The sequence below is a fragment of the Ornithorhynchus anatinus genome, chromosome 14 (genome assembly GCF_004115215.2).
Source record: "Ornithorhynchus anatinus isolate Pmale09 chromosome 14, mOrnAna1.pri.v4, whole genome shotgun sequence".
In the NCBI taxonomy this organism is placed as follows: Eukaryota; Metazoa; Chordata; class Mammalia; order Monotremata; family Ornithorhynchidae; genus Ornithorhynchus; species Ornithorhynchus anatinus.
The window spans coordinates 40,721,125-40,748,427 of record NC_041741.1 but is presented as its reverse complement, the minus strand read 5'-3'; the positions used below and the strand labels follow the sequence as shown (position 1 = coordinate 40,748,427).

The 27,303-nt window shown below is 43.4% G+C and overlaps 1 protein-coding gene across 1 annotated transcript in view; it reads left to right on the top strand.

The window, feature by feature from the left end:
- NUAK1 (NUAK family kinase 1) overlaps positions 1-26,700 on the top strand; it is a 53,233-nt gene extending 26,533 nt beyond the window's left edge. The window contains exons 2-7 of the mRNA XM_001508215.3: positions 1,219-1,339; positions 13,747-13,898; positions 16,112-16,177; positions 23,134-23,253; positions 23,870-24,002; positions 25,346-26,700. Of these exons, the coding sequence (XP_001508265.1) occupies positions 1,219-1,339; positions 13,747-13,898; positions 16,112-16,177; positions 23,134-23,253; positions 23,870-24,002; positions 25,346-26,505 (1,752 nt within the window). The 3' untranslated portion in view covers positions 26,506-26,700. The remainder of the gene's footprint in view (positions 1-1,218; positions 1,340-13,746; positions 13,899-16,111; positions 16,178-23,133; positions 23,254-23,869; positions 24,003-25,345) is intronic.
- The last annotated feature ends 603 nt before the right edge of the window (positions 26,701-27,303 follow it).

Below are 27,303 nucleotides of genomic sequence, written 5' to 3'. Positions count from 1 at the left end.
AGAGGAATGGCTGAACTGTCATTCACCCACTAAAAGATGGTTTCAGGTCAGGGTTTAGGTCACCGAAGGAACATTTTGAGAAAAACACAGGCATTCTGTGGCTGACAGCAAGTTGTGAGTTGGCCTTCCTCCTCTCACCCACAGACCCCAAGTGGTTAATTTTTTTCCTGATGCCAGGACAGATGGATTCAATTATCAGCTTGTTTACAGGCAAAGATGAATCTATCAATATCGGTTATTTTATTTCCTAGATTAGTTATCCGCATTTCGTGGGCACTGCTTTTTTTTTTTTAATCATTCAACCTTTGCCTGCTAGTTTTGCACCATTATCATCTTTCAAACAGAATTTGCTTAAGGTTTTTGGAGTCTGACTGGACCATTTTCTGGCCCCATTTTTTTTTTTTTTTTGAAAAATATCTGCTCAGTTAGTGTGCTTGTGAAAGGTGACTGGTGGGGGAAGGGTGCTGGAAGATATGGTTTCTCAGCAATGGCATAAATGTGACATTTAAGCGTCCCCCCCCCAGATGGCAAGCTCATTGTGGGCACGTGTCTGTTTACTGTTGGGTTGTGCTCTCCCAAGCACTTAGTACAGTGCTCTGCACACAGTAAATGCTCAATAAAAATGATTGAATAAATAAATGACATAAAACTGGGTATGAAAACTCAAAGCTCAAGAGGGAGTCTGTACTCCTTTAAGCTCTTTGGTCCTTTCCATACCTCCACGGCTAGTAAGTTCCTCAAGGGCAGGGGTCGTATGAATCAAGTGCCTATGAATCTGTAATTTACCCCACAGACACAGCTGGAATAACTGCTTGCTGAAATTCAGTAATCAGTATATTAAGGTATTCCAGTAGACTAGAACCACAGCACTCTATTAACTCTGCTGTCTCCCTTTAAAAGCAATAAACTCCCTCATGGAAACAGATTAACAACTGTTGGCTTCAATATAAGATCATATCATCGGTATTTAAAAACAATATCAACAAACAACCCCTCTCACTCCCATCGCCAGTGTCCTTAAAACTTAGCATTTCTAGTTGCTGTGAGAAAGGCACATTTGGTATAAGTGAAATAAATGACAAGGGTATTTGAAAGCTTTGTGTTGGTCATCACAGGTTCTGCCAATAAATAACATCTGTATTTATTTTCTAAACTCCCCTGATGGTTCATTTGCATCTCTGTAGTTCCATGAGTAACATTTAATTTCCTGATTTTTAGGTTGCAATAAAATCCATTCGCAAGGACAAAATTAAGGATGAACAAGACATGGTTCACATCCGACGGGAGATTGAGATCATGTCATCCCTCAACCATCCTCATATCATCAGTATATATGAAGGTCAGTGATTATTTTGCCTGTGTAAACTGCCTTTTAGATAACTGCATCTTTACATATCCGTACAAATCTGAAATTTATTTTAATGTCTATCTCTCCCTCTAGACTGTAAGGTCCTTGCGGGCAGGGAATGTATCTACCAACTCTGTTGTATTGTACTCTCCCAAATGCTTAGCATAATGTTTGGCACACAGTAAGAGGTCATTAAATACCACTGATTAATAGACTGATGCAGTTATATTTGATCAGGATACAAAAAAGACCTGGTAGGGTGAACTAATTAGGTATCCTGACTGTTCTTGAGATTGATTCCATCCCACAAGGGAAGTCAGCATGGTCTAGTGGCACGAGGACAGGCTTGGGAATCAGAGGACGTGGGTTCTAATCCTGGCTCTGCCACTTGTCTGCCACTTGTCTGACCTAGGGCAAGTCATTTAACTTCTCTGTGCCTCAGTTACCTCATCTGTAAAATGGGGATTAGGACCATGAGGCCTATGTGGGGCAGGGACCGTGTCCAACCTGATTACCTTTCATCTATCCCAGTGCTTAAAACAGTGCTTGGCATATAGTAAGCGCTGCACACAGTAAGCACTCAATAAATTTGATTGAATGAATGAATGAAAAGCACTTAACAAATACCACAATTATTCTTCTTATTATTGTTACTACTAACAGGTTCAGTGTAAGACACTATTCAATCAGCTTTCAAAGGTCAAATGCATTGATTTCCTAGTTTGTAGGATGCTTTTGCTCTTTAAATTCAGGTCTGCTGTGGATCTCTAGAAAAGATGACTCTACTCTGATATGAGTCCTGTGAAGATGACCTTGGGCGATCTGATTGCAGTAGACCCTGTTGAGTTATTCAAGATAATGTTCTTTTACTGAAAAGGGGATGATGTGGACCTACTTCTTTATTAAGTAAATTCAGAGCGGGGCCAGGGATAAGGGAGTGGGAAAGGCTCTTGTGGCAGCATTTGGTGGCAAATGGAGAGAGAATTTATCTGCAATAGAATAGATGATAACCTCCATGAAACTGTGTTTTAACTCATCAGCCATCTGTAGTTAGAAAGAAAAAGATTGGGGATTCTTCTTTCTTTAGTTCTCAGAACATTCCTGAAGGAGACAGCCAAGTCAAAATATTTCACATTTCTTTTCCTTTGACCACATGAAAGAAATCAGGCTGATCCTAAAGGAAAGCAGGAAAAGGGCCTAAGGGGATTTTGAAACAGTGTCTCCCGCCCCCATGAGTTCTTCAGTCTCTTGCCCCCTTCTGTCGCTTCCCATTGTGCTTCAGCATTTGAAAAAATCATTATTTAGTATCTCATCTTTTCTTTCTTCTTTCCTACAGTTCCTGGCTATGATCTTTTCAGTAGGTTTCATGGCAATTGATGTTTGAAGGTGAATGCTGAGCTTGTTTTGGCTTTAATCAATCGTTCAGTGAATAATATTTGTTAGAGAAGCAGCATGGTGAGGTGGATAGAGCACAGGCTTGGGACTTAGAGGACCTGGGTTCTAATCCCAGCTCTGCCACTTGTCTGCTGTTTGACTTTGAGCAAGCCACTTCACTTCTCTGTACCTCATTACCTCATCTGTAAAATGGGAATTAAGATTATGAACCTAGTGTGGGATAGGGGCTGTGTCCTACTCAATTATCTTGTATCTGCCCCAGTACCTGTACAATGCTGGCATATAGTAAATGCCTAACAAGCAATATAATAATTAGTGTTATTATTATTATTATTAATTACAATAACAACAATAACCTTATTATATTTGAGTCGCCACTGTGGGCAGAGCATTGAATAAGCACTTGGGAGAGTACAGTAATAATAATAATGTTGGTATTTAAGTGCTTACTATGTGCCGAGCACTGTTCTAAGCGCTGGGGTAGACACAGGGGAATCAGGTTGTCCCACGTGGGGCTCACAGTTTTCATTTCCATTTTACAGATGAGGTAACTGAGGCACCGAGAAGTTAAGGGACTTGCCCAAAGTCACACAGCTGACAAGTGACCGAGCCAGGATTCGAACCCATGACCTCTGACTCCAAAGCCCGTGCTCTTTCCACTGAGCCACACTGCTTCTCTGTAGAATTAGAATTAGTAGAATTAGTAGAACTCTCTCCTCAAGGAGCTTGAAGTCTAGCAGGGAGAGAAACAATAAAATACATTCCAGATAGAAAGAAGAGAAAGGGTGCTTAATTTCATAATTCATAATTTGGTGCTTAAATCTTCCCACTAGATGCCCTTATTAAGTTTCCTGCAGAGAATGCAAAAGCAGACCCGGACATGAATTCATAAAGTTCTCAGGTCAAATTGCAGCATCAAGGCTTCTTGACAGGAGAGTAACCTTTGCTGGAAGATCTTAAAACAGTCCTCAGGGGGATTTAGGAATATATTTTTCTCAACCATACAATGTTACATAATTACCCACTTGACTTGGGTAGCTAAAGGTGATTAACCCCTAAATTTGTCAATTTGGGTAAACACAATCATCCTTTTTAATGTTAAGTAAATCCAAATTGTTGTCAACTTCCTTTCTAGTGCAATGATACTTTTTGTAACCCAATAAGAAAAGAATTTGTCTTCTGCATGCTCTTCAAGAGGTGGAACTCCTTTGGAGACAAAATAAATTCCATTTCTCAGCAGGATGGTAATTGGCACTATGGGAGAGGAAAGCTGAAAAGGCTGTGCCTTTGAAAGACCCTTAACTCATTGAATAGGATGGAATAGATAAAAGCAGAATTATCTTGCAGTACTGATTTCAGGCTCTAAGATTTTAGCCTAAATAGTCAAATATCACATCCCACTCAGCCTCCCACCCCCCAAAGGCTTGATTCCTAATCTATGAAACCCCCAAATGTTAAAACCATTTCCAAAGAACACTTTGGGGGTGTTTACAGGGAAGACATCCCATTTGGCAGTGGTTTAATTGATGAAAATATTTTTTATTACAGGAAATCTAGGCTCTTGATTTTTCCCTTCATGCACCCTGGTGGAATGGCAAGTTTAGTTAGAGTACAAAGTGTAGGACAGTTAGGATGGGCCCATTTCTTTTAATTGCTCTGGGTAAATGTTATAACCGGTGCCTGTGTTAGCCTCTTCTCTAATGACTTTTCCTGCAGATGTCAACTTTGACCATTCCTTCCTAGAGAGAGGTCACTGTTTACCTAATAAAAAGGAAACAAAGAACAAGTTCTTTGGCAAGGCGAATGGGCCACTGGGTGTGGAGGTGATCCGGTGGGGGAGGGCATCCCGTCCTTTCTATTGAATTGGAACTGTGGGGGCAGATTTGCCGTCTTGGCCCCTTTCATTCATTCATTCAATTGTATTTATTGATCGCTTATTTTGTGCAGACCACTGTACTATAGCACTTGGGAAGTACAATACAGCAATAAAAAGAGAGTCCCGGCCCACACCGGGCTTTCAGTAAGCAAGAGCTGTGATACGGGTTTCTGGACACAGCCTGTCCTGGCCCTGGCTTCAGTAAGGGAGCAGTCTCGCTGGATTCTGCTCGTCCGTGTCTTCAGAAGGGAACGGGCTCTCCCTTAAGCCTGGTTCACCTCCTTAATGCTTGCTCCAAACCCTGGTTCTGGCTGCCTTCCCTCTTTTCCACTGTGTGTGTGTGTTTGCCTGTGCGTATTCATGTTAACTTTCCCCACTGAATGGGCAAGTCACTTCACTCCTCTCTGCCTCAATAGCCTCATCTGGAAAATGGGAATTAAGACTGTGAGTCTTAAGTGGGACAGGGACTGTGTCCGACTGCATTATCTTGTATATACCTCAGCGCTTAATAGAGCGTCTGGCACATAGTAAGCGCCTAACAAATACCACTATTATTATATGTAGAGAAGCAGCATGGTGTGCTGAATAGAGCATGGGCCTGGGAGTCAGAAGGACCTGGGTTCTGATCCAAGCTCCACCGCTTGTCTGCTGTGTGACCTTGGGCAAGTCACTTCACTTCTCTGGGCTTCAGTTACCTCATCTGTAAAATGGGTATTAAGACTATAAGCAGCGTGGCTCAGTGGAAATAGCCTGGGCTTGGGAGTCAGAGGTCATGGGTTCTAATCCTAGCTCCGCTGCCTGTCAGCTGTGTAACCTTGGGCAAGTCACTTAACTTCTCTGTGCCTCAGTTACCTCATCTGTAAAATGAGGATGAAGACTGTGAGCCCTACATGGACAACCTGATTACCTTGTATCTACCCCAGTGTTTAGAACAGTCCTTGGCACATAGTAAGCACTTAACAAATACCAACATTATCATTATTGTTATTATTATGTGGGACATGCACTGTGTCCAAGCTGATTAGCTTGTATTTTTCCCAGTGCTTAGTTCAATGCCTGCACACAGTAAGCACTTAACAAATAGTATAAAAAAGCATTTGTGTAAACCTGCGTATCTTTCTGAACGTGTGTATGTATCCTTTCCCCTGATCCCGTGTGTGTGTTAGTGCCTCTCATTTTTCCCCAGCCCCACCGCCCAGGAGTTCCATTCCAAGCTCTAGACCGTGCTTGAAATGAAAAGCTGGTATCACTGCTTATTCCAGTGGGAGTATTACAATTCTGTATGTGCTGCCCTGGTTGCATATTTTTAGAATTCTCACCATTTCCAAAGTCTTATCTTCAAATCAGCAAGCCCTATGATCTTTTCAGTGGTTTGTGTTGGCTATTCTGCATGCTTGAATTTCCAGCCCAGGGTTGTGCTCCTACCAGAGCAGTGGTAAACAAGCAGGTTGGCTGGACACATTCCATTAATTCCACTTAAAATCCCCACTGACGGAATCAAAACTCAACCCCGTCCTCTACCCAGTCCCATGTTAATGATCAGAGATCAGAAATCAGCATTTTCTTCACTGGTCATCAAGAAAAAAGCACTAAGCTGTGAAATCTCTCAGCCATATTTCTATGAGTTTCCTATTAAGTTAGCTATTTGACCTTCAAGTGTATCGTTTTCATTGTTTTCTTTTGATTACATCCAAGCTATTTTCCAAGAGGCTACAGATTAGTAATAAAACAAATAAAGCCAATGCTTCTCCCAGTCTGTCCTGCCACACCCGCTTGTATTTCCTGGAATTCAGTTCTTTTCTAGGGCTTAAATAATACTGCTTTCATATGGGACTCATTTTTAAAAGTATGAAAATGTATTTTCCTGCATATTAATAGTACCGTGTGATGCATTTACTGTTTGGTTCACCTTTTGGCTTTCTGAAGGACTCCTTTACCAGTTGGGGGAGCCCAGCTCTCACAGGGGTTCAGTAAGGTTTACTTGCTTTGGCCCTCTGCTTTAAGAAGATGCAGGCTTCACCAAGCCCCCTAGCATTCACAACCTGCTTGGCTCGATTCCCTTGCCCACTCAGATCCCTGGGCCTGAGTAGAGGGACTGTCTACAAGGACCGACTCATTGGTTCCCGATGATTCCCCGCTCTTCCTTGATGCTGCCTTTCTGGACGCCTTCCTGAATGTTGCGCTGGTCTCCTTTGAATTTTGCCATCTGCGAACAGAGACTTTTTTGGGGCCTCTGTAATTTTTGGGAGGGTTCTGATTTGGCTGGCATGGAACCCATCAAAGTCCATTTTCTCCTCTTAGTAAAGAGGAAACTATTTCCTTCAAACTTGCACGGGCACCCATCCCCAATTAGCACAGTACACTCTCATATGGGAAGCAGCATGGCATAGTGGAAAGAGCACAGGCTTGGGAGTCCGAGGTCATGGGTTCTAATCCCAGATCTGCCACTTATCAGCTGTGTAACTTTGGGCAAGACCCTTAACTTCTCTCTGCCCCTGTTACCACATCTGTAAAACGGAGATTAAGAGTGTGAGCCCCACATGGGACAACCTGATTACTTTGTATCTACCCCAAAGCTTAGAACAGTGCTTGGCAGATGGTAAACACTCAACAAATACCAACATTACTATTATTATTATTGTTATTATAGGTCAATCCCACCACACATGGCTTCTGGAGTGTAAGTCCATACAGTTCTGCTAATTCTAACCCTTATCATGAGGTCTCCATGTGAGTAGAGCTATGTGAAACATGAAAGCTTTAAGAGTACTCACAAGGCACTCAGGAGACCTGAAGCTTATTCTGGTACAGCCACTTGCTCAATACATAATCTGTGCAAGTCATATAAACCCCTCTGCCTCAGTTCCTTTCCCCTTCATTAGAATGAGGATAATGATATCTGCCCCTCCTTCCCTCAGCCTCACATAGGGGGGATAGATGGGAAAGTACTTTGAGCTCTTGGGAAGAAAGATGCTTCATAAATCACAGGCGGTGTTAATTTTAATAAGAAACGAGGAACTCTTGCCAAACCTCTCCCATTTTGTTTTTCAAGAGTCAACTCTCCTATTGTGTGCATTCTCCACCCTCCTAGGGATTCTCCTCTGAATTACACATAGAAATGAAGCTCCTGGGGATAATATTGTTTTAATCCTTCTTTTAGTCACATAATACCATCACTAATACACAGATGAATCATGTTTTAAGAAGTGTTTCCACATCTACAGTAGAAAATATCTTGCAGCTCCAGTTCCTTGATCAAGAACATTCAAGGAGTTATTAGTAGCACATCATCTTCCATTGTTACTATGGAATAAAGCAACTTACTCAACCCCTCTGGCATCTTTGGGCTACAAAGTCAAATCTGATTGTACGAAATAGGGATAATGGAGCGAAGAACAAAGACCGAGAAGAACAAATATGGAGAAGTTGTGAGCAGATGAGATATGTTTAACATTTCATTTTTGAGAAGAAGTTATATTCCATTATCCAAGTGTCTTTTGAAGAACTTTTCTCATATTAGAGGACAGTATCTATTTGGACTCTACATGATTTTATTGAATGGAAAGGTTACTCAAGACTTGTACTCCTATAAATAAATGACCAACTCCCTGCTGTTTGGAGCGGACTGACCTTTCATGAAAGAGCACTCTTTAGCCCTGGAAAGGTACTTCTGTCTGCTGCAGTTTAGAGTAATAAAAATACCACTGAGTGGAAAGACACCAGATGGAAGGAATGTCAACATACTGGAACTAATTTAGGAGATTGCCCTGATAGAGAGCAAAGGCATGAGGAGAATTCCAACTTTTCCAACACTAGGTGGTTGGCCTTCTCTTTTAAAACCAACAAACTAAAATTCTACCCTGGGGTTACACGTAAGCCACAGGAATCAGCCCAAGATGTGATAGTACACTTTTACTAAAATATAATCTTGTCTGACTAGCATTTAATACAATGAAGGAACAAAGACCTTAAACATATGTGTGCAGCTCTAGAATGCACAGACCATAGCCCTGTAAATTATAATAGGGATCTGTGTCATTGAAGTCTTTAGGCCTCTTCCTAAGTGTAGTTAAAGGTAACCTTGGTTAAGGGGCCCAACTAAAGTGCCCATATTATGGCTCTGGGGAGAAATAGCTTGTTTTGGCTTTAGTATTGATTGGACAATATCATAGGGTAATGTTTGGTTGATGCATGCTGAAACCCTGAAACCAGGAGTTAAATTCAGTACTTGTAAAGAAAAGCTATCACATGAAAAAAAAAAGTTGAGTTGTGGAGTAATCTTCTGGAAACTTGGGTGGAGGAATGATGGAGAAGAATCAAGAAAGAGAAAAGGAATGGACATTTTATCACACTGAAAAGTATTATGCAAACAGGCACATCTAGAAAAAAAAATTCACTCTGGGCTTGAAAATGTAATTACTTTGTTTTCTTCTGCTCTGCCAAGGAATTGTTTTTATAATGTTCATTTTTTCCCAGTTGCTCAAGTTTTAGTTTAAACCTTTAGGGCAACAGGAGGGACTTGTTAGAATTTGGGTAATTAGCTGTGATTGTGAAAGTCAGGTCATCAGAAGGCAGAACTTGACTGTCAAGCTGAACATCTGATGAAAGTCAAAATGCATTGGAAGAAATAACTGTTGCCATGGCAACCAGTCCCCACTCTGCCCTGGATTAGAATAATAAACAGAAAACAAGGAGGATGAAATAGGAGGCTTCCATATAGAATTCTGGAATTTTGGTTAGAAAATTCCATGTTAAACTGTGTTAAAAAATCCCCAAGGGCACCATAACAAGAAACAAAATGCTAAGGTGGCTATGAATAATTTAGCATTTGGGGACCTTTAATTTCACACACGAGAGAAGAGTGGAAATTATGTTTTTTGAGCCTCACCTCTTTGGGTTGTGTTCTGGAGGGCTCCCTCAAATGCTGGTGGAGGGTCTTCCCCATATTGTAGTACGTGTGGGCGTTTGTGGTGACACCCTACTAGAACACAGGCACCTGTCCTTTGTGGGAGAGATGGGGAGGGTTGGGCTTGTGTGTCTAGAATGTGACTACCAACTCTACTGTAGTGTACTCTCCCAAGTGTTGAGTACAGTGCTCTGCACGCAGTAGGGGCTCAATAAGTATGACTGATTGTGTGTTTTCAGTGATTCTGCTGGAGGTTCAGCAGGAGCCACTCAGCTCTTTTTATTGCTCCTCCCCAAATGCATCGCTCTGCTATGGGTGTGTGTCCAAGGCACATTGTAGTTTGCTCTGGAGGATGCAATTCTCTACTTAAACTTGGCATACATGTGGGTCCAGTGGGAGGAAGAGAGGAAGTATTTTCTCCTATCCCTGCTTGGCTTCCTGTTGGAGCTGCAAGGACAGAGTTCAACTCATTATGATTAAGAACTCGTAAGTGTTGAAAAACCAAACTAGGCTGCTCATACCATTTTGGGCATATTCAGGGTAAAATGCAAACCTTAACACAAAATGAACTGGTCATCTCAGCTGAGTTACCCTTGAACCACATGATGAGGAAGGAGTGGGCAGTCATTCATTGGTTTTATCAGTTTCACTCCACTCACTGATAAAATCTCACTGTCAGAATCGTTTATCTTTGAACCCGGAAGGATGGCTGAGTATTATTACCATACAAAATTACACATGGGGAGAGGTCGTTTTCAGAGATTATGTGTTATTCTAAAGCACCATCTAAATCCATTTTACTGGAATTATGATGAGCACATTGGTATTGACAGCTGGGCCAGTATCCTAAGGTTTTTGCTTTTTTTTTTAAGAAAGAAGTGCATATGTTGGATTAACAGTAAAAATATTACTTTTGAAGGTTGGTAAAGCATTGGTACATTCTGTGCTGTATATTTTATGGGGTGGGTAGGGATATGGGCATCAGCATGGGCAAGATTGGGCAACTGGAGCAGTGAGACCCAATGGAGGGAGCCCAGGCCCAGGAATTATTAGATGTGGGTTCTAATCATTCATTCATTCATTCAATCAATCGTATTTATTGAGCCCTTACTGTGTGCAGAGCACTGTACTAAGCGCTTGAAACGTACAATTCGGCAACAATAATGAATCTGTCGATTCATTTACTTGAGAAGCAGCATGGTCCAGTGGGTAGAACAAGTGCTTGGGAGCCAGAAGGACCTGGGTTCTAATCCCAGCCACTTGTCTGCTGTCTGACCTTGGGTAAGTCACTTCACTTCTCTGTGCTCCAGTCACCTCATCTCTAAAAAATGACTATTAAGACAGTGTGCCCCATGTGGGACAGGGACTGTGTCCAACCCGATTACCTTCTATCTATCCCAGTGCTTAGAACAGTGCCTGGCATATAGTAAGTGCTAGACAGCATAAAAAACAGTGCCTGGCACAGAGTAAGCACTTAACAAATACTACTACTATTAATATTACTTAATAATAATTCCACCAATTACCTGCTCTGTGAATTTTAGCTAGTCATTCCACATCTCTGTGTCTTGGTTCTTCATCTATTACACGGGGATCGAATATCTGTTATTTCGGAGGGGAAAATTTACAGGGTAAAGGAATTCCACCAAAGCAGTGGCACAAATGAAGGGCAGCGGCCGCTGACCACGGATCTCAAAGCTGTTCTCTTAGGAAACCTTCTTTCAGGAGAGCCAACTTGCTTCTCTAATGAATTTAAATATCGGAGGATGGGTTAGGCCACGACCTGGCTCTGCCCATGTCCGTCCTTAGTGCCTCACCCGGTGGCCTGTTGGTGTGAAAACTGCCCATCCGCCTCCTGGCTCCTGGTGAGTGTCTCCAGTTGATGAGCTCAGCTTCTAATCAGGGTTTTACATTTCCTTGATAACACTGCAGGACTAAGGAACCTGCTCTCCCTCCCCTTTTGTGAGGGCAGCCAAGCTTCTGTTTAAAATGGTCTGGCCAGAGACACCAAGCTTTGTTTTCAGAAAGGAAACCTTTCCCTGAAAGTAAACCAAACTGCCTATTGTAGAAAATAAAAATCTCTTTAATGACTAATAAAACTTTTCCACATCAGCACATACACACACACACAAGTTCTGGCCTTAATAGTTGTTCTCCACTTGGGCAGACGAGACAAGCGGAAAAGAATGTCTATTTCAAGCACCGCACCCCCTCGCTTGGTACGTCCTCTCAGGGTGGGAGGCAAGAGGGGACATGGGGAAATGGTTAGGTAAACTTGTTTATAAGATGGCAACTCCGATGCTTGTTTTCAAGGATATTTGGACACCAGTGCCGATCCTTTAAACATACAACCAAAAAGTCTTATCCTTTGATTACATAGCCTCTTATCTATTCTTCCCCCAGCACATGTATTTGAATCAAAGGATCACTGTTTATATCAAAGCAGATCCCACAAGTTTTTTTTCCGCAGAAACCATGGGGTGTTATTGTTTCATGTAACACAAATTTCTTTGTGTTAAGTTTTTCTGTGTTAGTTTTTTGGGGAACTAAATGTAAAAGAGACTCCTAGGAGTTGGGGAGGAATTTTAATGAGGAACCTCTAAGGTCCTGAGAGATTGTGTGAGTAGCTCAAGGTCATTGAGTAAGTCAGTGGCAACTCCATAGCAAAATATGTAGTGAAATATCTAGGCCAAGAAAGCCGTTCTTAATGAAATGTCCTTCCAACATGTGCACATCATCTTGAAACTGTCTTTAGGGTGTGAGGTTACGTATTTACTGATAGGGCATTGGTGAACTATCAAGATATTTTAAAAGAAAAAAAGAGGAGGAAAGAAAATGCACTATTTTTTTCCAGAACCTATCAGTCTATTACTTGTGGAGTCATCCATCCAGGCACAGCTCTTCCAGTTCCTGAAGGTTATTGTTAATGAAAATACACACAGGCTCTACTCGCTGTCAGAAGGCCGGGTTTCAGGATACAGAGAGGGCAGCAGACATGGAAGCAGCCAATTTTATCTGGCCGTTCCCATTTCCATTTTATCAGAAGGATTTGGCTGGGATTTAGGGAGTTAAGAACAACCTGGAGCAGCCCAGATTGGCAGAATGCTGTGACACAGTGTGAGCGGATGAGAGACAAAGGGCTGGGAATGAAAACCCTAAGTGGGGTAAGAAAGATCAAATTAGGGTGAGACACAAACCCAAGCTCACTTAGTTCCCTGACCACTGCGCTGGGTCCAGGTCTAAAAGATGACTTCCAAAGACTAATGCCACTTCAGAGGCTCACGGGTAACTCAGAGACCAGTTTCCTGCTGGCACTGCTTTACTTTTCCATGCTCACGCTTCCTTAGCCCAAGGCCAAAGGGAAATGCAGTGCAGGCTGACCTTGTCTGGTCCAAACCTCCTAGGACCAAGTACTTATTACATTGCATCCTAAGGATTCTCAGTAAAGTTTGGCGATGTCTGGCAGTGAATATTTTTACATGATTAGATTTCCCAACAGGAAGACGTGGGCCTTATGATGAGTTGAAGCCCAATGCCAAAAATCCTGTTTAGTGATCTTTTTCAGAAAAGTCTTGAGGAGTTCTCATGTCATGGAAGAGCCCTAAGAGGAACATTTTCATGACCTACTGAGTTTTTAAATTCTCTAATTCAGCCCATTTGCTCAGCTGGTATTAGGTAGCCATCAGTGTATATGTTGTGCCCATTATATACCCAAAATATGCCTCAGAGACATTCGGAGGACATTATAAAGGAGGCTGCGCAGATATGGTCTCTGACTTGGAGGAGAAACAGCAGACAGAAATGCTTAATCATTCAAATGTACATTAAAGCACAAGTGGCAATCATATGAATACAGAACAGAAAAAGAAGGACAAAAGTATGGAAACATACAAGCCTAATTTGCATTGGTTGCCAAGGGGAAACTGCAGAGATCATAGATGGGTGAGTTCATCTGGGAAGACTTCCCAGAGAAGGTGAGTTTTTAGGGGTGTTTTGAAAGCAGAAAGGGGGATGGTTTGCCAAAAGAAGAAGAGAAGCTGTTTAAAGAAGGGAATCATTTTTTTTTCACTCCTGGGGAGGTGGGAAAGCAAACTGGGAGAGACTCTTATTTCTATTGCCAGATGCCCCAGGTTATACCTCACCCAATCTTGTCTCTATCTCTTGCGTCTCTCACAGCAAACAGTTGTTCTATGAACTATTTTTTTCCTTTCCCTCCTTCAGTGTTTGAAAACAAGGATAAGATTGTGATTATCATGGAATATGCCAGTAAAGGCGAGCTATATGATTACATCAGCGAGAGGCGAAGGCTCAGCGAAAGAGAAACAAGACATTTCTTCCGGCAAATAGTCTCTGCCGTCCACTACTGTCACAAGGTAAGGAAAAGAAAGGCTAAAAGGTGTAGGTTTGGGTGGGTGCTTAAAGTAAAACACTGAGAAGGGAATGTTATATCAACATCACACACTGAAATAGTGATGATTATCCTCAGAAATTGGGTGACAGGGATAGCTTGGTTAATTGAAATCCCAAAATAATCCCAAATATCTTTGGCTTTCTCCTTCCTGCCTCTCCATATTTTCCAAAGATTTTCCTGGAGAAAGCAGGAATGTGTTGACCTAATGCAAATTTTCCTGAGCTGTTCAAATTTTTTTTTTTAAAGTCTGTTGCCTTGAATTTCACATCTGTCTTTCAAAGAGCCTCACCTCTGTTCATTATCTCATTAATCATCTTCTCACAGTCCCTGTGAGGTAGGTTGGTGTTGTGTATATGTACATATATGTGTGTATATATATATATGCATGTGCATACACACTTTTATAGATGGAAAAACTACAATTCAGAGCAGATTGTAGATATCTCATTTACTTGCTCTATCAATCAGCTTTCCCTTTTCTTTTTTCTTTTCCTAATTGTCATCCAAAGTGGGGATTGAAACTCCATTCCAACCCACATCACTTTGGCTGTGTTTCCAAATGATTGATAGACTTCAAAGAATGATGGAAGTGATGAGATGCTAGTTCTGATTGATTTTTGCTTAAAAGTCTAGACCCAGCAGTCAGATTGAAGGGTGGAATTTCTCATTGGATCTTAAATTCCAGGGCTTTTCATGTGGTGTCAGACCCTTAGGCCAGTTCCATTCAGCCAATGCATAGTGGAGAGCTGGACAAGTATCTGGGGAATTTGGGCAGTGTACTGAGACCATTTATTTCAGGAATAAATAAAAAAAATCATGTGGCTTGGGGTCTAAATTATCTGGATTGGCTGCCTACACTTCTCAAATTCTCTGGCTAATTACTCAGCTCTCTGCCTCATTTGGACTGAATAGACCTGGTTCTAATATTGAATTTGGTGATTTGAGATTGTATTTATCTTGAGAAAGAAAAACATTCTGCACATTAACTACAACCAAAAGATACCTTTTATTGGGCTCTCTCTCTCAACTGAATTTAGGACACATGTTGGTAAGCCTTACATAGGAAAGTAATGAAAAAAATGTACCTGCAAACACTCCCTTTCTGGGAAAAGTCCATAATAGACCGAAGTATAAATATGAAATTCTTGCCCTAGGCACACAGCTGTTGAAAGAAAGGGGTAAAGGAAGGCTGCTCAAAAGAGAACTTCCAAGTTGCTTATGTCACACCCCTGCCTTCAGACTGACCCATAAGAATTATCCATTTCAGGTTTGGGGGAACATTAGTACCCCAGTTTACAATGGGACATTTCTAAAGCATTGCTTTCTTTTGTTCAAATAACTGAATACCCTTTAACAACCACCTCTTGCCATTCCTCATCCCCCAACTTTGAGAAGCAGCTCGGGCCTGGGAGTCAGAAGGAATTGGGTTGTATTCTGTTGTGTGACCTTCTCTGTGCCTCTGTTCCCTCATCTGTAAAATGGGGATTAAGACTGTGAGCCCTAGATGGGACAGGGACTGTGTCCAAAATGATTTGCTTGTATCCACCCCAGTGCTTAGTACAGTGCCTGGCACACAGTAAGCCTTTAACAAATACTATAATTATTATTACCACTAAGCAGAGAAAGGCTTGTTGCTCAATTGCCAAAGCCTCGATAGCCATCTGGATCCTGGTTGGGTCCTGATTATTTAGGCAAGATAGCCTGATTTCAAGTAGACCTCTGAGTTTCCATTCCTCGCATGTGTTAGGCTGACAGACAAGTCTTCTCAGTTAAGGCTGCCCAGATGCTCCAGGGCTCTGGAGAGGAATCAGTTCTTTCCTGAGGACTCATGTCACTGACAGATATTGTTTTCTGGTTCTTGGGAAGAAGATATTGCTTTCACACAGTGGAATTAGATTCCAGAAAGAACTCCCCTGCTGTTTTATAGGCTTTGGGGGAGAAGAGATTCCAGTCATTCTTCTGTTAACCACACAGCAAGTGACTAATACATCTCCTGTCACTAGACACTGGGCTGGGAGTGTTATGACAGTGAAAGCAACCCTGAAATGGAGGTACAAAGACCACCCTGCCGGTTCGCTTCTTTAATCTGCCCAACATTTCTCTCTTCAGCCCTGCCTCTCTTTTTGTTTCTAGCCCCTCCCTCTCTCACTCCCTTCCTTTTATTTCTTGTTCCAGAGCGGTGTCGTCCATCGGGACTTAAAGCTGGAAAACATCTTGCTCGATGACAACTGCAACATCAAGGTAAGATTTTCCTAGGGCAGTGTACTAAGGCTGTTTAGACCAGGAGTAAATAGGATACTCTGTGACCCAGGCATTTTAGCCAGTGCTCTGTTGGACCCTAAGCTGCCCTCCCGGACGAGGGTCCTTACTGGACCCAAGTGCCCAGTAAGAATGGACCCCTCAATCCAATCTGGCATCCTCTCAAAGGGTCTAGATTTAGCCACACAATATCAGTTTAGCTGGGGTCTCAGGCAGTACAGTTTACTTTGTAGATGGTATTATTGCTGGCCGCTGCTAAGCGTAGAAAAAAAACTTTCTTGGCCTTCAAGGTTCAAGAGACTCCTATAGAACACTCCAAATGGCCTTTTGATCACGTCTGGAAAATAAGCAAATATCGTTTCAAAATAAACCCAGCGTACCACATGTGCTTCATAATGAAATGGCCTTAGAACTCAGAACACTGACAAAGCTTCCCGATTGGCTGGCGGTGATGTCAGAATCGTGTCAATAATCCCCAGACAAAGCATGGGAATGACCTTTTTTCATCCGTTTCATTTTGCTATCATTCAAGTGGTGCATCACAGGGAGAACATTTCCTTTCTTAGATGGAGCTGTTTAGGCCTTCAAGTTTTATTTGTTTACCATGGCATTCGTCTCCATAGTATTTCGGTGAGACATTATGCTCTTGAGAATGTCGCCTCTCTGCAGTGAGCTGATGGCGAGTGTTCCGTCCACAAGACGAGGAGGAAATAGCCTGCTGAGATAACCCTCCCGCAAAGGGAAGGCTAATGTCCAGCCATTCACATAGGCTGGTCCTTTCCAGTTCTACCTGAGGGCAGGAGACTGACAACTCCAGCTCAGTCAGAGAGCTAAATAAATGAAAGGGATTTAGTAGGTTAAAGAAACGTAAGCTATGATAGGAGGAAAGCTGAAGTGAAATTCCGTGGGGCCTATCAATGGATAGGAGACACATAAACATATATTTTCCTAAAAATTACATTTTATAGAGGGATCTTAGGTGTTAGCTAACAGGAAGTTTGGGCTGGGTTAAGTCCAAGTATCCCAGTGATCTCACTTCCTGTCCTCTTCCCAAAATTTTGATAGCAAAAAATAGCCTTTATGAGAGCCGTGAAAAACGGCCTTGCAGGTGGATCAGGCTTCCAAAAAACATGACCTCTTGGACCCCATGATGGAGTCACAGAGGCAATAAGCTAAATAACTTCTTAAGTCCTAGAAGTCCTTGGGCAGAAAGAATTGTTGGAATTCTGCAAAGTTAGTATGTATTAACCCTAGGTTATAATTATAAACCTAGCAGAACTGATGATTTGCATATGTTGGCTCAAATAATTCACCAGATCAGTGTGCTTTTAATATTAGATCACTATTCTCGAAATAGGTAACTAGCCAAGGAGATTGTGCTGCAGTGTTTATAAATGAAAGTTTGGGTCACAGATGTGAGAAATCTTTCCTGTAAGGATTTGCAATATTGAGTTGCTATTCCTTCTTAACATTTGATGAGTTTTTTTAAAAAAAACATAACCCTCCTGCCAAAAAAACCCACATACTTAGTAGGAAGAGGACTCCTTGTGTACTTGGAATGATACTTTTTTTTACTTTTTTTTTGATCATTTGTTATTTGTCTCTGATGTCTCGGTCAGCCTCCAGAAAACATATTCATAAAAGGTACTTGGACATGAAGGCATATATGTGACCTACTCATGATCCTCATGCTGATTGTCCTTGGGACAGAAATATGGTGGGTTGAGAGGAACTATTTCAACAGGTGACCTCTTAGGAAGACCGGATGTGATTAGCTAATCGTTCCTACTTGGGAACTCTTGCTGTCAACCCTGTTTGAATTTGGTTCACTCTGAGTGGAGACCTATTCACCTTTCAAATGTAGCAGGCTCACGTAGAGTAGTCTGCAGAGATACCAGTTTAGAACATGTCATTGTGGTTTTTAATGCAGTGGTGGAGTTCTCTCTTCTCTGTTTTGCTCTGTGATCTTTGTTTGCAAAGAGCACATCTGGAGCTTGAAATTATTTATTTGGCATCGGCAAAGAGTGTGGATTCTAAAAATATTCTCACAGCCTCTCAGCAGAAAAAAATGAGAGAAATGTGCTGCTTTTGGTTGCATATCGTACTTGGAGGAAGTACTGCTTCTAAAATAAGAACCTGGTATATTATTAATTTGCAGTCAGTAATAATGGACCAGATTCTCCTCCCTGTACTTTCTGGGAGAATGGAATGTAGAATATTCCCATATAATTCTCCCGTGGTGCTACATCTGAGAAGAAAGGTCAGGTGACTGTCGCAGAAAGGGGTGGAAACCATCGTGCTCCCAGGCCACAGAGTGTAATTGCTGAGAGGAAGATTGTCTGGGCATCTCATGTAGCCTGGGCATGCTGCTAATCCACCTAAGAAAAGAAAATGGAGGACAAGAACAGTCTCTGGGACTGCTAGGGCTTTCACGTTACTCCCTAGGATATATCAATCCTACTGTCAAGCTTTTCACATATATGGAGGCTGCTACGATTTCAATCAATCTTGAGCACTTACAGAACACTTTAATAAGTCCTTGCGAGAGTACAATAGAGTTAGTAGACAAGATCCTTGCCCTCAAGGAGTTGAAAGTCTAACAGGTAGGGAAAGAAAAATAAATGTGATTTTTTTTTTCTCAACACTTTTGGGATGAAAGAAAGTGGAACATCACTCTTCATGGGCTGAGCCTAGGTGTCTGTAAATGAAAACATCTGGGGTCAGGGTATTTTTTTTAAAGATTTCTTTGGTTTCTGGAGAACAGAGCAAGAGAAGCAGGGGAAAGTATTAAGAGGCATGCCCTTTTTCGAGAGCTTCTTCAGCTGATCTTTACCTATGCTTACAGGAGCCCTGACATTAGTTCCCAAAAACCAAGTGCTGGGCATTTGACTTGGATCAGTACCTTTTGGGCACTTGGTTATCACCCCACTGTCAACCCCACAGCACTTATGCACATATTTGTAATTTATTCATTTGTTGGTCTCCCCTTTTAAACTGTAAGCTGGTTGTGGGCAGGGAGGGTGTCTACCCTCTCTGTTCTATTGTACTCTTTCAAGTACTTAGTACAATGCTCTGCACATAGTAAGCTCTCAATAAATACCACTGATTGACTGACTGACCAAAATGTTTGGCTGGGACTTGGGTTCAATAGTGGTTAAGCCGCTGTGCTGAAGATGCCTAAATTATGTGGTTAACTGACTTGGGTTTTGTCTGCTTGGTCATTCTTCCTGAAAAGCGCTGCTTTGATACACCCTGAGTGGTAGGCAAGTCCAATTTGTGATTTCTTTTTACACTGGAACTAAGAAATTCCTCTTAAAATCAAATCTCTGGATGGATCCTTTGAAACGAAAGCTTGACTGCATTAGTTTCTGCTCATCGTTTCATTGCATATTTTCACAACCTGGCGCTGGAAGAATGAATTTCTTTCCAGATGGGACTTGAGCAATCAAGAAAAATCTGATTCCACTCCATTGCCTGCCACAATTCATGGACTTTTAATTACAATTAAAATGAGCTGTTGTAGAATGAAGTAAATCTGAATATTAACTGACTCACCCACAAAGGCAGAGACTTGAGCCTAGGTCTTCCCAATCCTGTTGGTAGCCCCATGGTCTTGCATATAACCATAGGCCTGCACAGATATGAGAAGAACAGTTCAGTATTCCAGTGACATCGATGAAAACATAAAATGCATACCTTCTCCCAAAGTTCCTGGTCATGTCTGTAGAAATTCCCTTTTTAAGAGTTGCATCCATCTGTCTTGCTCCCAAGAAAATCAGCCTGCCACCATATCAGATTTTTTGTTTTTCTGTGACAGAGTTATTTGTGTGTAGCCTAGAATATCTAGCTTTTGCCCTTCCGTGGTTGTGATTGTAAACTTGGTAGGACTTGTTTTCTGTCACTGGAACCAGTTGTAAGTCTTAGTGAGCATGGTCGAGAGTAATTAGCATACACCTTCCCCACGATGCTAATACTGGAAAGAAAATCCAGAATTTATAACTCCTCAAAATTTGGGATTTTCTTTTCGAATGAATACTTTTCCATTAAAGTGCCAAGAATGTGAAGTAATCATGACTTCTACTAATCTTATTTCAAGGGATATGACAGCTTTAATGGGAAAAGCTGATAAACATCAGTCTGTGAGGATGGGAGTGGACCATAATGTAAATACTCTTATCCTGAATGGCCAAAAAGAAAACAAGAATGCCTAGCTGTGGACTGATTTGGTGTGAAACTGGGGAGGGAGGGAGAGAGAGAAATAGTGAACGCTTGCATGTGTCTTTGAACGAGTACGCGTACATAGACACATCTTTTACATTCCTTGGCCAGAAGGAAATCTATTTTCTTATGGAAGTACATGCTGTTGTGTCAGCCCCCTTCTTAGCTACATCCTGAATGAAAATGAAGTCCAGGGTATCGCTTCCTCTTAAACACTGAAACTCTCCCATTCTTCTTCTGATTGACAGGCCACATTTCATGAGGCTTAAGACCAACTTTCTGCAAGCTAGTCTGGGTGCTTTGGTAGGAAAGTGGAATTTAGGGTAATTAAGTTCAATCTGAGCTATGAAAAATGCATTTTCAGGCTGCAGTTGTACCCCAACTGCTTTCAGTGACATTCCATTCATTCAGTGAAGATTTGACAAAATGCTCTTGTTCGAAGATTGCATTTTCAACAAATCCTCAACAGAATCCTGGCCAGACACTTAACTTGGAATGCAGATTATTCTATATATATATTATTCTATATATATTTCTATTTAGAAATTTTTTAAAAAGTATCAGCTGGGGAAGAAAAAGCAAATGATTATGAGTTTGTAGCTCTAGCTACATGGACAGTTTGTCCAAACTTCAGGATAACAACTTTAGAGATTCCCAACATAGTCAACAGAGAATTAGGGTTGAGGTGATGTGTAAACTTGCAAGAGTCTGAACTGAAGAACTCCAAAGTTTTATGCCCCAGCATTTTGTTGTCCAGAGTTTATAATCAAAGGAATGGCAAGAGATACAGAGTAGTGGTTCGGTGAGAGGTGGAGAGATTTGGATATTTGAATCAGGAGTATTTTCTTCTCAAAAAAAAAAAACCCAAACCAGGAGATGTTTAGAGAATGTAACTAATACTGTGCCAATTTCCCATTTATAAACTTCCTCTCAGATTTTTATAAACAAGGAAAAAATCCAAAACCCAATACAACAGTAATTGAAAGAAACAAATAAAAAAGAAGGGTTTCTCACACTGTGACAACTGTGGAGACAGAGTGCAATTCCCTGGCCACGTTTAACTCAGGGTCTCCTTCTCCACAGAGTGACAGAAATGAAATCAGTAGGAGGGGGAAAAGCAGTCTCCTTGGGGGACACTGGTTTAGGGCTCAGAGCATGCACACTGGAAAGTCTCCTATTCTTCTTTCACTCACTAAACCAGTGTTCATTTTTTGAGGGCTACCGTGTGCTGAGCACTGTCCTGAGCACTTTGAAGAGTATAATAGAAATCAGTGTGTATGATCCCTGCCCTCAAGGAATTTACAGTCTAGCTGGGGAAGTCAGGCAATTCAGTACATTACAGACAAGAGGAAGCTATGGAGTCTATATGTATATAAGTGCTTGTAGGGATTTGCTGGGGAGAGATGTGAGTACTTAAGTACTTAGCTTGAAAGGACTTAAGTGGCAGTTGGGGATATAGAGTGGGGAGATTAGAGGTAAATGGGGAAGACGTCCTGGAGGATTTGTGATTTTAGAAGGGCTGCGGAAGATGGAGAGAGCTGTGTTCTGTGGGGTGTGAAGCTGGTCTGCTGGTGGCAGGCAAGAGGTGAATGAGGCACAGTGAGTGGGTTAGCCTTAGTAGGCAAGCTCAGTAGGCAAGGCTTATTCATGAAAATAACTGAAATTCCACAGGCAGAATTCTTGGTGTAAGCAAGAACCCTAGGGCATAGAATGGGCCACCCCTCAAGCCCTGGGTCCCTGAGGCAAGTGGCCTGGATGTCCCTATGATATTTTTCCTCCTCCTTTGGTTGGGGAGGGCTGGTCCCAAGGAACTTTTTTTTTTAATGGCATCTCTTTAGCATTTACTATGTGTCAAACACTCTTCTGAAATCTGGGGTAGATTCATGGTAATCAGGTCAGACAGTCCCTGTCCTGTATGAGGCTCACAGTATAAAGCAGAAGGGTAACAATGCTGGACCTCTGAGTACTGGTGATCATTGATAAGACACCCATTCCTCCCTCTTGCACTCCTCTAGAAACAAGAGAGTGTACTGAGCATCTAGATCATGTAGAGTTCCAAACGATCTCTGTCCTCAAGGCAGTCTTATGCTTTAAATCTTAAATTTTATGATACACAACCTAGAATTTTAAAAGCTCATTTTCTTCCAATACTGCTTGCTCCCATCTCTTTTTCTTCAGAACCTGGGAGTATATCAAGTATATTGGATTGTAAACTCTTTGAGGGCTGTCTTGCACATTTTACTTTCTATAGTGTGCCCTTCAAAGGCCTAGTATGGTGCGTTGTCTACAGTAGATGCTCAGTAAATACTGATGATCCTGATGTTTAAATCATGCAGCCTCCGCTTATGAATCAGCTGAGATCTTTAGAGATAATCTCAAAACTGACTCGGGGCTGAATTTGAGTGAACGTGAACAGTTAGGGTAACATGGCTATCCCAGAATTCTCTTCCTGAGGCAAGAATCAATTAATCACTGATATTTATCGAACACTTACTCTCTGCGGAACACTCTCCTGAACTCTTGGGAAAGTACAATGGAGGAAGTAGATACAACCCCTACCCTGAAGGAGCTGACAATCTGGTGGGAACAACAGCAATAGGGAAGAGACTTTGGAAACAAAAAAAAAAGGCTATCTTATAGAGGTGGCCTCTACATCCCAACATGTTGACTGCTGACCCAGCAGAACCTAGAGTAAAGCAGTGTCTCCATTCTTTTTGCAGATTGCTGACTTTGGCCTCTCCAATCTGTACCAAAAGGATAAATTTCTTCAGACGTTCTGTGGCAGCCCACTATACGCGTCCCCCGAAATTGTCAACGGGAGACCTTACCGAGGCCCAGAGGTGAGCGAAAGCGTGGAGCGAGAGAGTTAAAACCGGGGAGAAAAACCCACTTCAGTACAGCTTTCATTTCCAGCAAAAATGTATTTTTGGTGTGGATTGGCACAGAACATGGCATCTTTGCTAAACGATGATCCTTTTGTTGCTGATCATCGGGGAGGTGAGAGTTCATGAAAACCCACAGGTCCATATTTACTCTTTTGAGATGCCCTCAATACACTTCCTACAACTCTCACCTGTGGCGTTCCCAAACTGTCTGATGATGATGATGATGATTATAATAATTATTTATCAAGTGCATACACGTGCCAAACCCTGTGTTAAACACTGGGGTAGATTCAATGCGATTAGCTAAGACACAGTTTCTGCTCTGTTTAAGGGGGAGGGAGAACGGGCATTGAATCCCCGTATTACAGATGAGGAAACTGAGGCACAGAGAAGTTAAGTGACTTTCCCAAGCTCACCCAGCAGGCACGTGGCAGAATTGGGATAATGCTTAGAGGACCAGCACACCAGTTGCCAAGTGCAGCCCGAGTTTTGCCTGTCTTCGCTAATAGTCAGGAATATCTCACAGGGATCAACTCCCCTGGTGCTTATGCTCTTTGTCTCTATGCTCTAGGTTGACAGCTGGGCTTTGGGTGTGTTGCTTTACACTCTGGTTTATGGAACGATGCCTTTCGACGGCTTTGATCACAAAAATCTAATCCGGCAGATCAGCAGTGGAGAGTACCGTGAGCCAACGCAGCCTTCAGGTATCTGACAGCAGAGTGTAATGCCGGAGAACAATGGGAGTTCGGGATGTCTGGTTTCCCTGCCCCGACTAACATTTTCTGGCATTATTCTATGATGACGAGTAAAGATCTCCCACTTTCTCCACCTCACCTCTCTTCAGCGCTCCATGTTCTCCACTGGCACGCCCCGCCCCTCCCGACCCCCACCTTCATCTGTTATCAATTCCAGTCTGGTTAGGATGCTGAACCAAAACCTTTTGAAACGTCATTTTTAGAGCAGCTAGATTTTTATTGCCCTGGGGAAATTTTATAGGGTCTTTTAACTAGATCTATGACAACAGAAATTGTGTTAGCCATCGCAGGCGGAGTGGTTCAGACAAGCAGTAAGCTGATAGCAGGCTCTGATAGAGATCAAGGCTGTAGTCAGCCTGCACCATGGGGTACATTGAAAACAGAGAGGCGGTGACCTGGTTGGGGCAAGAGAGTCCTTCCCCAGAATCCAGGCCACTGGCTGACAGTGAAACCAACGTGCCTGTTGTCGGTCTTGCCCCAGAGGTGACTCGGGAGATTTGAACCCGATACAGAGTGTCAGAATAACTCTCGCGGTCGCATAGTTGACATAAAGCTCTGGCATAGACTCTCTCTCTCTAGTATTTGGCTTAGCCTCGGTTCTCTCTAAAGCGAGTCACATTTTATTTCCAGATGATGACGCGTGGTGCTTGTTTGCACAGGCGAACCTCACAAATGGTAAAGGAGGATATTGTAATGCTCACTTGCTTTTTTTTTTTTGAGGGAAAACTGATCCCCCCTAGAGGAATAGTGCAGGAGCTTTCCCTTCCACTTGGCCTCCCCGCTGCCCCTCCCCCACTTTCTAATGCTTGGGGTCAATGGAAAGGTCAATATCTCCACGAAATTCCTTCACTGATATGGAAAAACGTTCAGATACTTGATAACCCACTGCTCCATTTGTCTGAGTGCATTCTAGGGCTTAAGTGGGTCCTCCAAAAGAGTTCAGCCTCAGATTCAGTACCTAGACACTTGGGTCTGAACCCTAACCTGACTGCTCAGCATTCATGACCTTACATGAGTCTGTACACTCCCATTCTAGATAGTAAGCCCCTTCCTCGAGGGCAGGGGTTGTGCATACCTACTCTGTAGTACTCTCCCAAGGCAGCAAACAGGAAGTGTTCGTTAAATACTATTGATTGTTAGAAAGTGTAGCTGAAGCCAAGCTCTTCTGAGACCCTTGCACTCTTCAGAGTCCTTCAAAACTCATTTTCACATGAGAATGTATTCAAAATCTTTAAAGTAACCTGGACTTTTTCCTTTTCTTTCCCTCTCCCCTGGCTGGTTCCGGCCCCCAGATGCCCGAGGCTTGATCCGCTGGATGCTGATGGTGAATCCTGAACGGCGGGCCACCATCGAGGACGTTGCCAATCACTGGTGGGTCAACTGGGGCTATAAGAACAGCGTCTGCGACTGCGATGCCCTGAGAGACTCCGAGTCCCCGCTGCTGGCCCGGATCATCGACTGGCATCACCGGTCCACGGGCCTGCAGGCCGAGGCCGAGCCGAAGGGCAAGGGCCTGGCCAAAGCCGGGAGCTCAGAAGCACCCCTGGAACGGCAGCGGTCGCTGAAGAAATCCAAGAAGGAGAATGACATCGTGCAGTCCGGCCAGGAGGGCTCGGCGGAAAGCCCGTCCAAGTCTGGCTCCAAGAGGCCCAAGAGCATCTTGAAGAAGAGGAGCAACAGCGAGCACCGATCCCACAGTGCCGGGTTCATCGAGGGGGTGGTCAGCCCCGGGCTCCTCCCCACTGCCTTCAAGCTGGAACAGGAGTTGTGCAGTAGGACCGGGGGCGCCCTGCCGGGGAAGGCCGAGGGGGATGGCCCAGGCCCACACGGACCCAAGCAGGCAGCCACCATGCCCAAGAAAGGGATCTTAAAAAAGACCCAGCAACGAGAATCCGGCTACTACTCCTCTCCGGAGCGCAGCGAGTCATCCGAGCTGCTGGACAGCGATGCCGGACCGGGGGCCGGCGACACCTCCCCTGGGGCGGGAGGCCCCACGAGGTTAGGCTCCCCCAGCCTCGCTTACCGCAGGAAGGGCATCCTGAAGCACAGCAGCAAGTATGCCGCCGACGGCATGGACTCGGCCCCGGTCAGCCCCGACCCGCCCGCGCCGGAAGCGATGGAGGAGGCGGTCGGGCCGGGGGACGGCCTCTCCCGAAGTTACAGTCGCCCTTCCAGCGTGATCAGCGACGACAGCATCCTGTCCAGTGACTCCTTTGACTTGCTGGACTTGCAGGAGAACCGGCCCACCCGGCAGAGGATCCGGAGCTGTGTTTCTGCCGAGAACGTCCTCCAGATCCAGGATTTCGAGGGGCTCCAGAACCGCCCCCGCCCCCAGTACCTGAAACGCTACCGGAACCGACTGGGAGACAGCAGCTTTTCCCTGCTTGCGGACATGGACGATGTGACTCAGGTCTACAAAAAAGCTCTAGAGATCTGCAACAAGCTCAACTAGCCAGCGGGGAGGCTGGGGCGGATGAGGGCGGGGCAGGACGGGATCACGTACCTTTATGGGGGAAGTGAGCTGCCTGGTGACTGGTTGGCTGACAGTGGCGAGGCTCTGGAACCAGCCTGCAATCGGCTGATACAAAAAATCCTACAAGTAGGTCAAGTGGCATAGACCCTGAAGAATTAAAAAATCCACCCGTGACCCCTTTGTAGACTCCCTCCACATCTGTATAATTAGAAAGGGCCTTGATTAACCATAGAGCAGATTGGGAACGATTAATGGGGAGAGCAGAAGCTTCTTGAGGGCGGGGATCGTGTGTACAACTCAATGGTTTTGTATTCTTCCAAACACTTAGCACAGTGCTCTGTACACATTGAGCACTCAAAAAAGACCACTGGTTGATTGATTGAGAAGGAGGAGGAGAAATGGGAAAGCGACCTAAAACTTTCATCCAAACGTGGAGAGAGGAAGTCATGAGTTGGTGATCTGCATCAAGGGCATCCTAAATGAGGCTACAGATTCAGAGCAGGAGTTCCTTCTTCTGTGGAGAGCTTGGATTGGCGGGGGAGGGGTGTCAGTCTGATCCTCCCACCCCCCAAACCCAACCCCTGGGACCAAGCTATTTCCCCAGAGTTGGAGACATACAGCCTACTCTCTCCCCTTGAATCATACGGGCTGTGAGGGAATCTTGGATCAGTAACAAATACAGCCAACCTGGAATAGTTATGGTTATATATTTTGGGGTGATCCAGGCCCCTTGCTCCTCAACTTCCTCTTCTTCCTCCATCTTGCTCAATGCCTTTT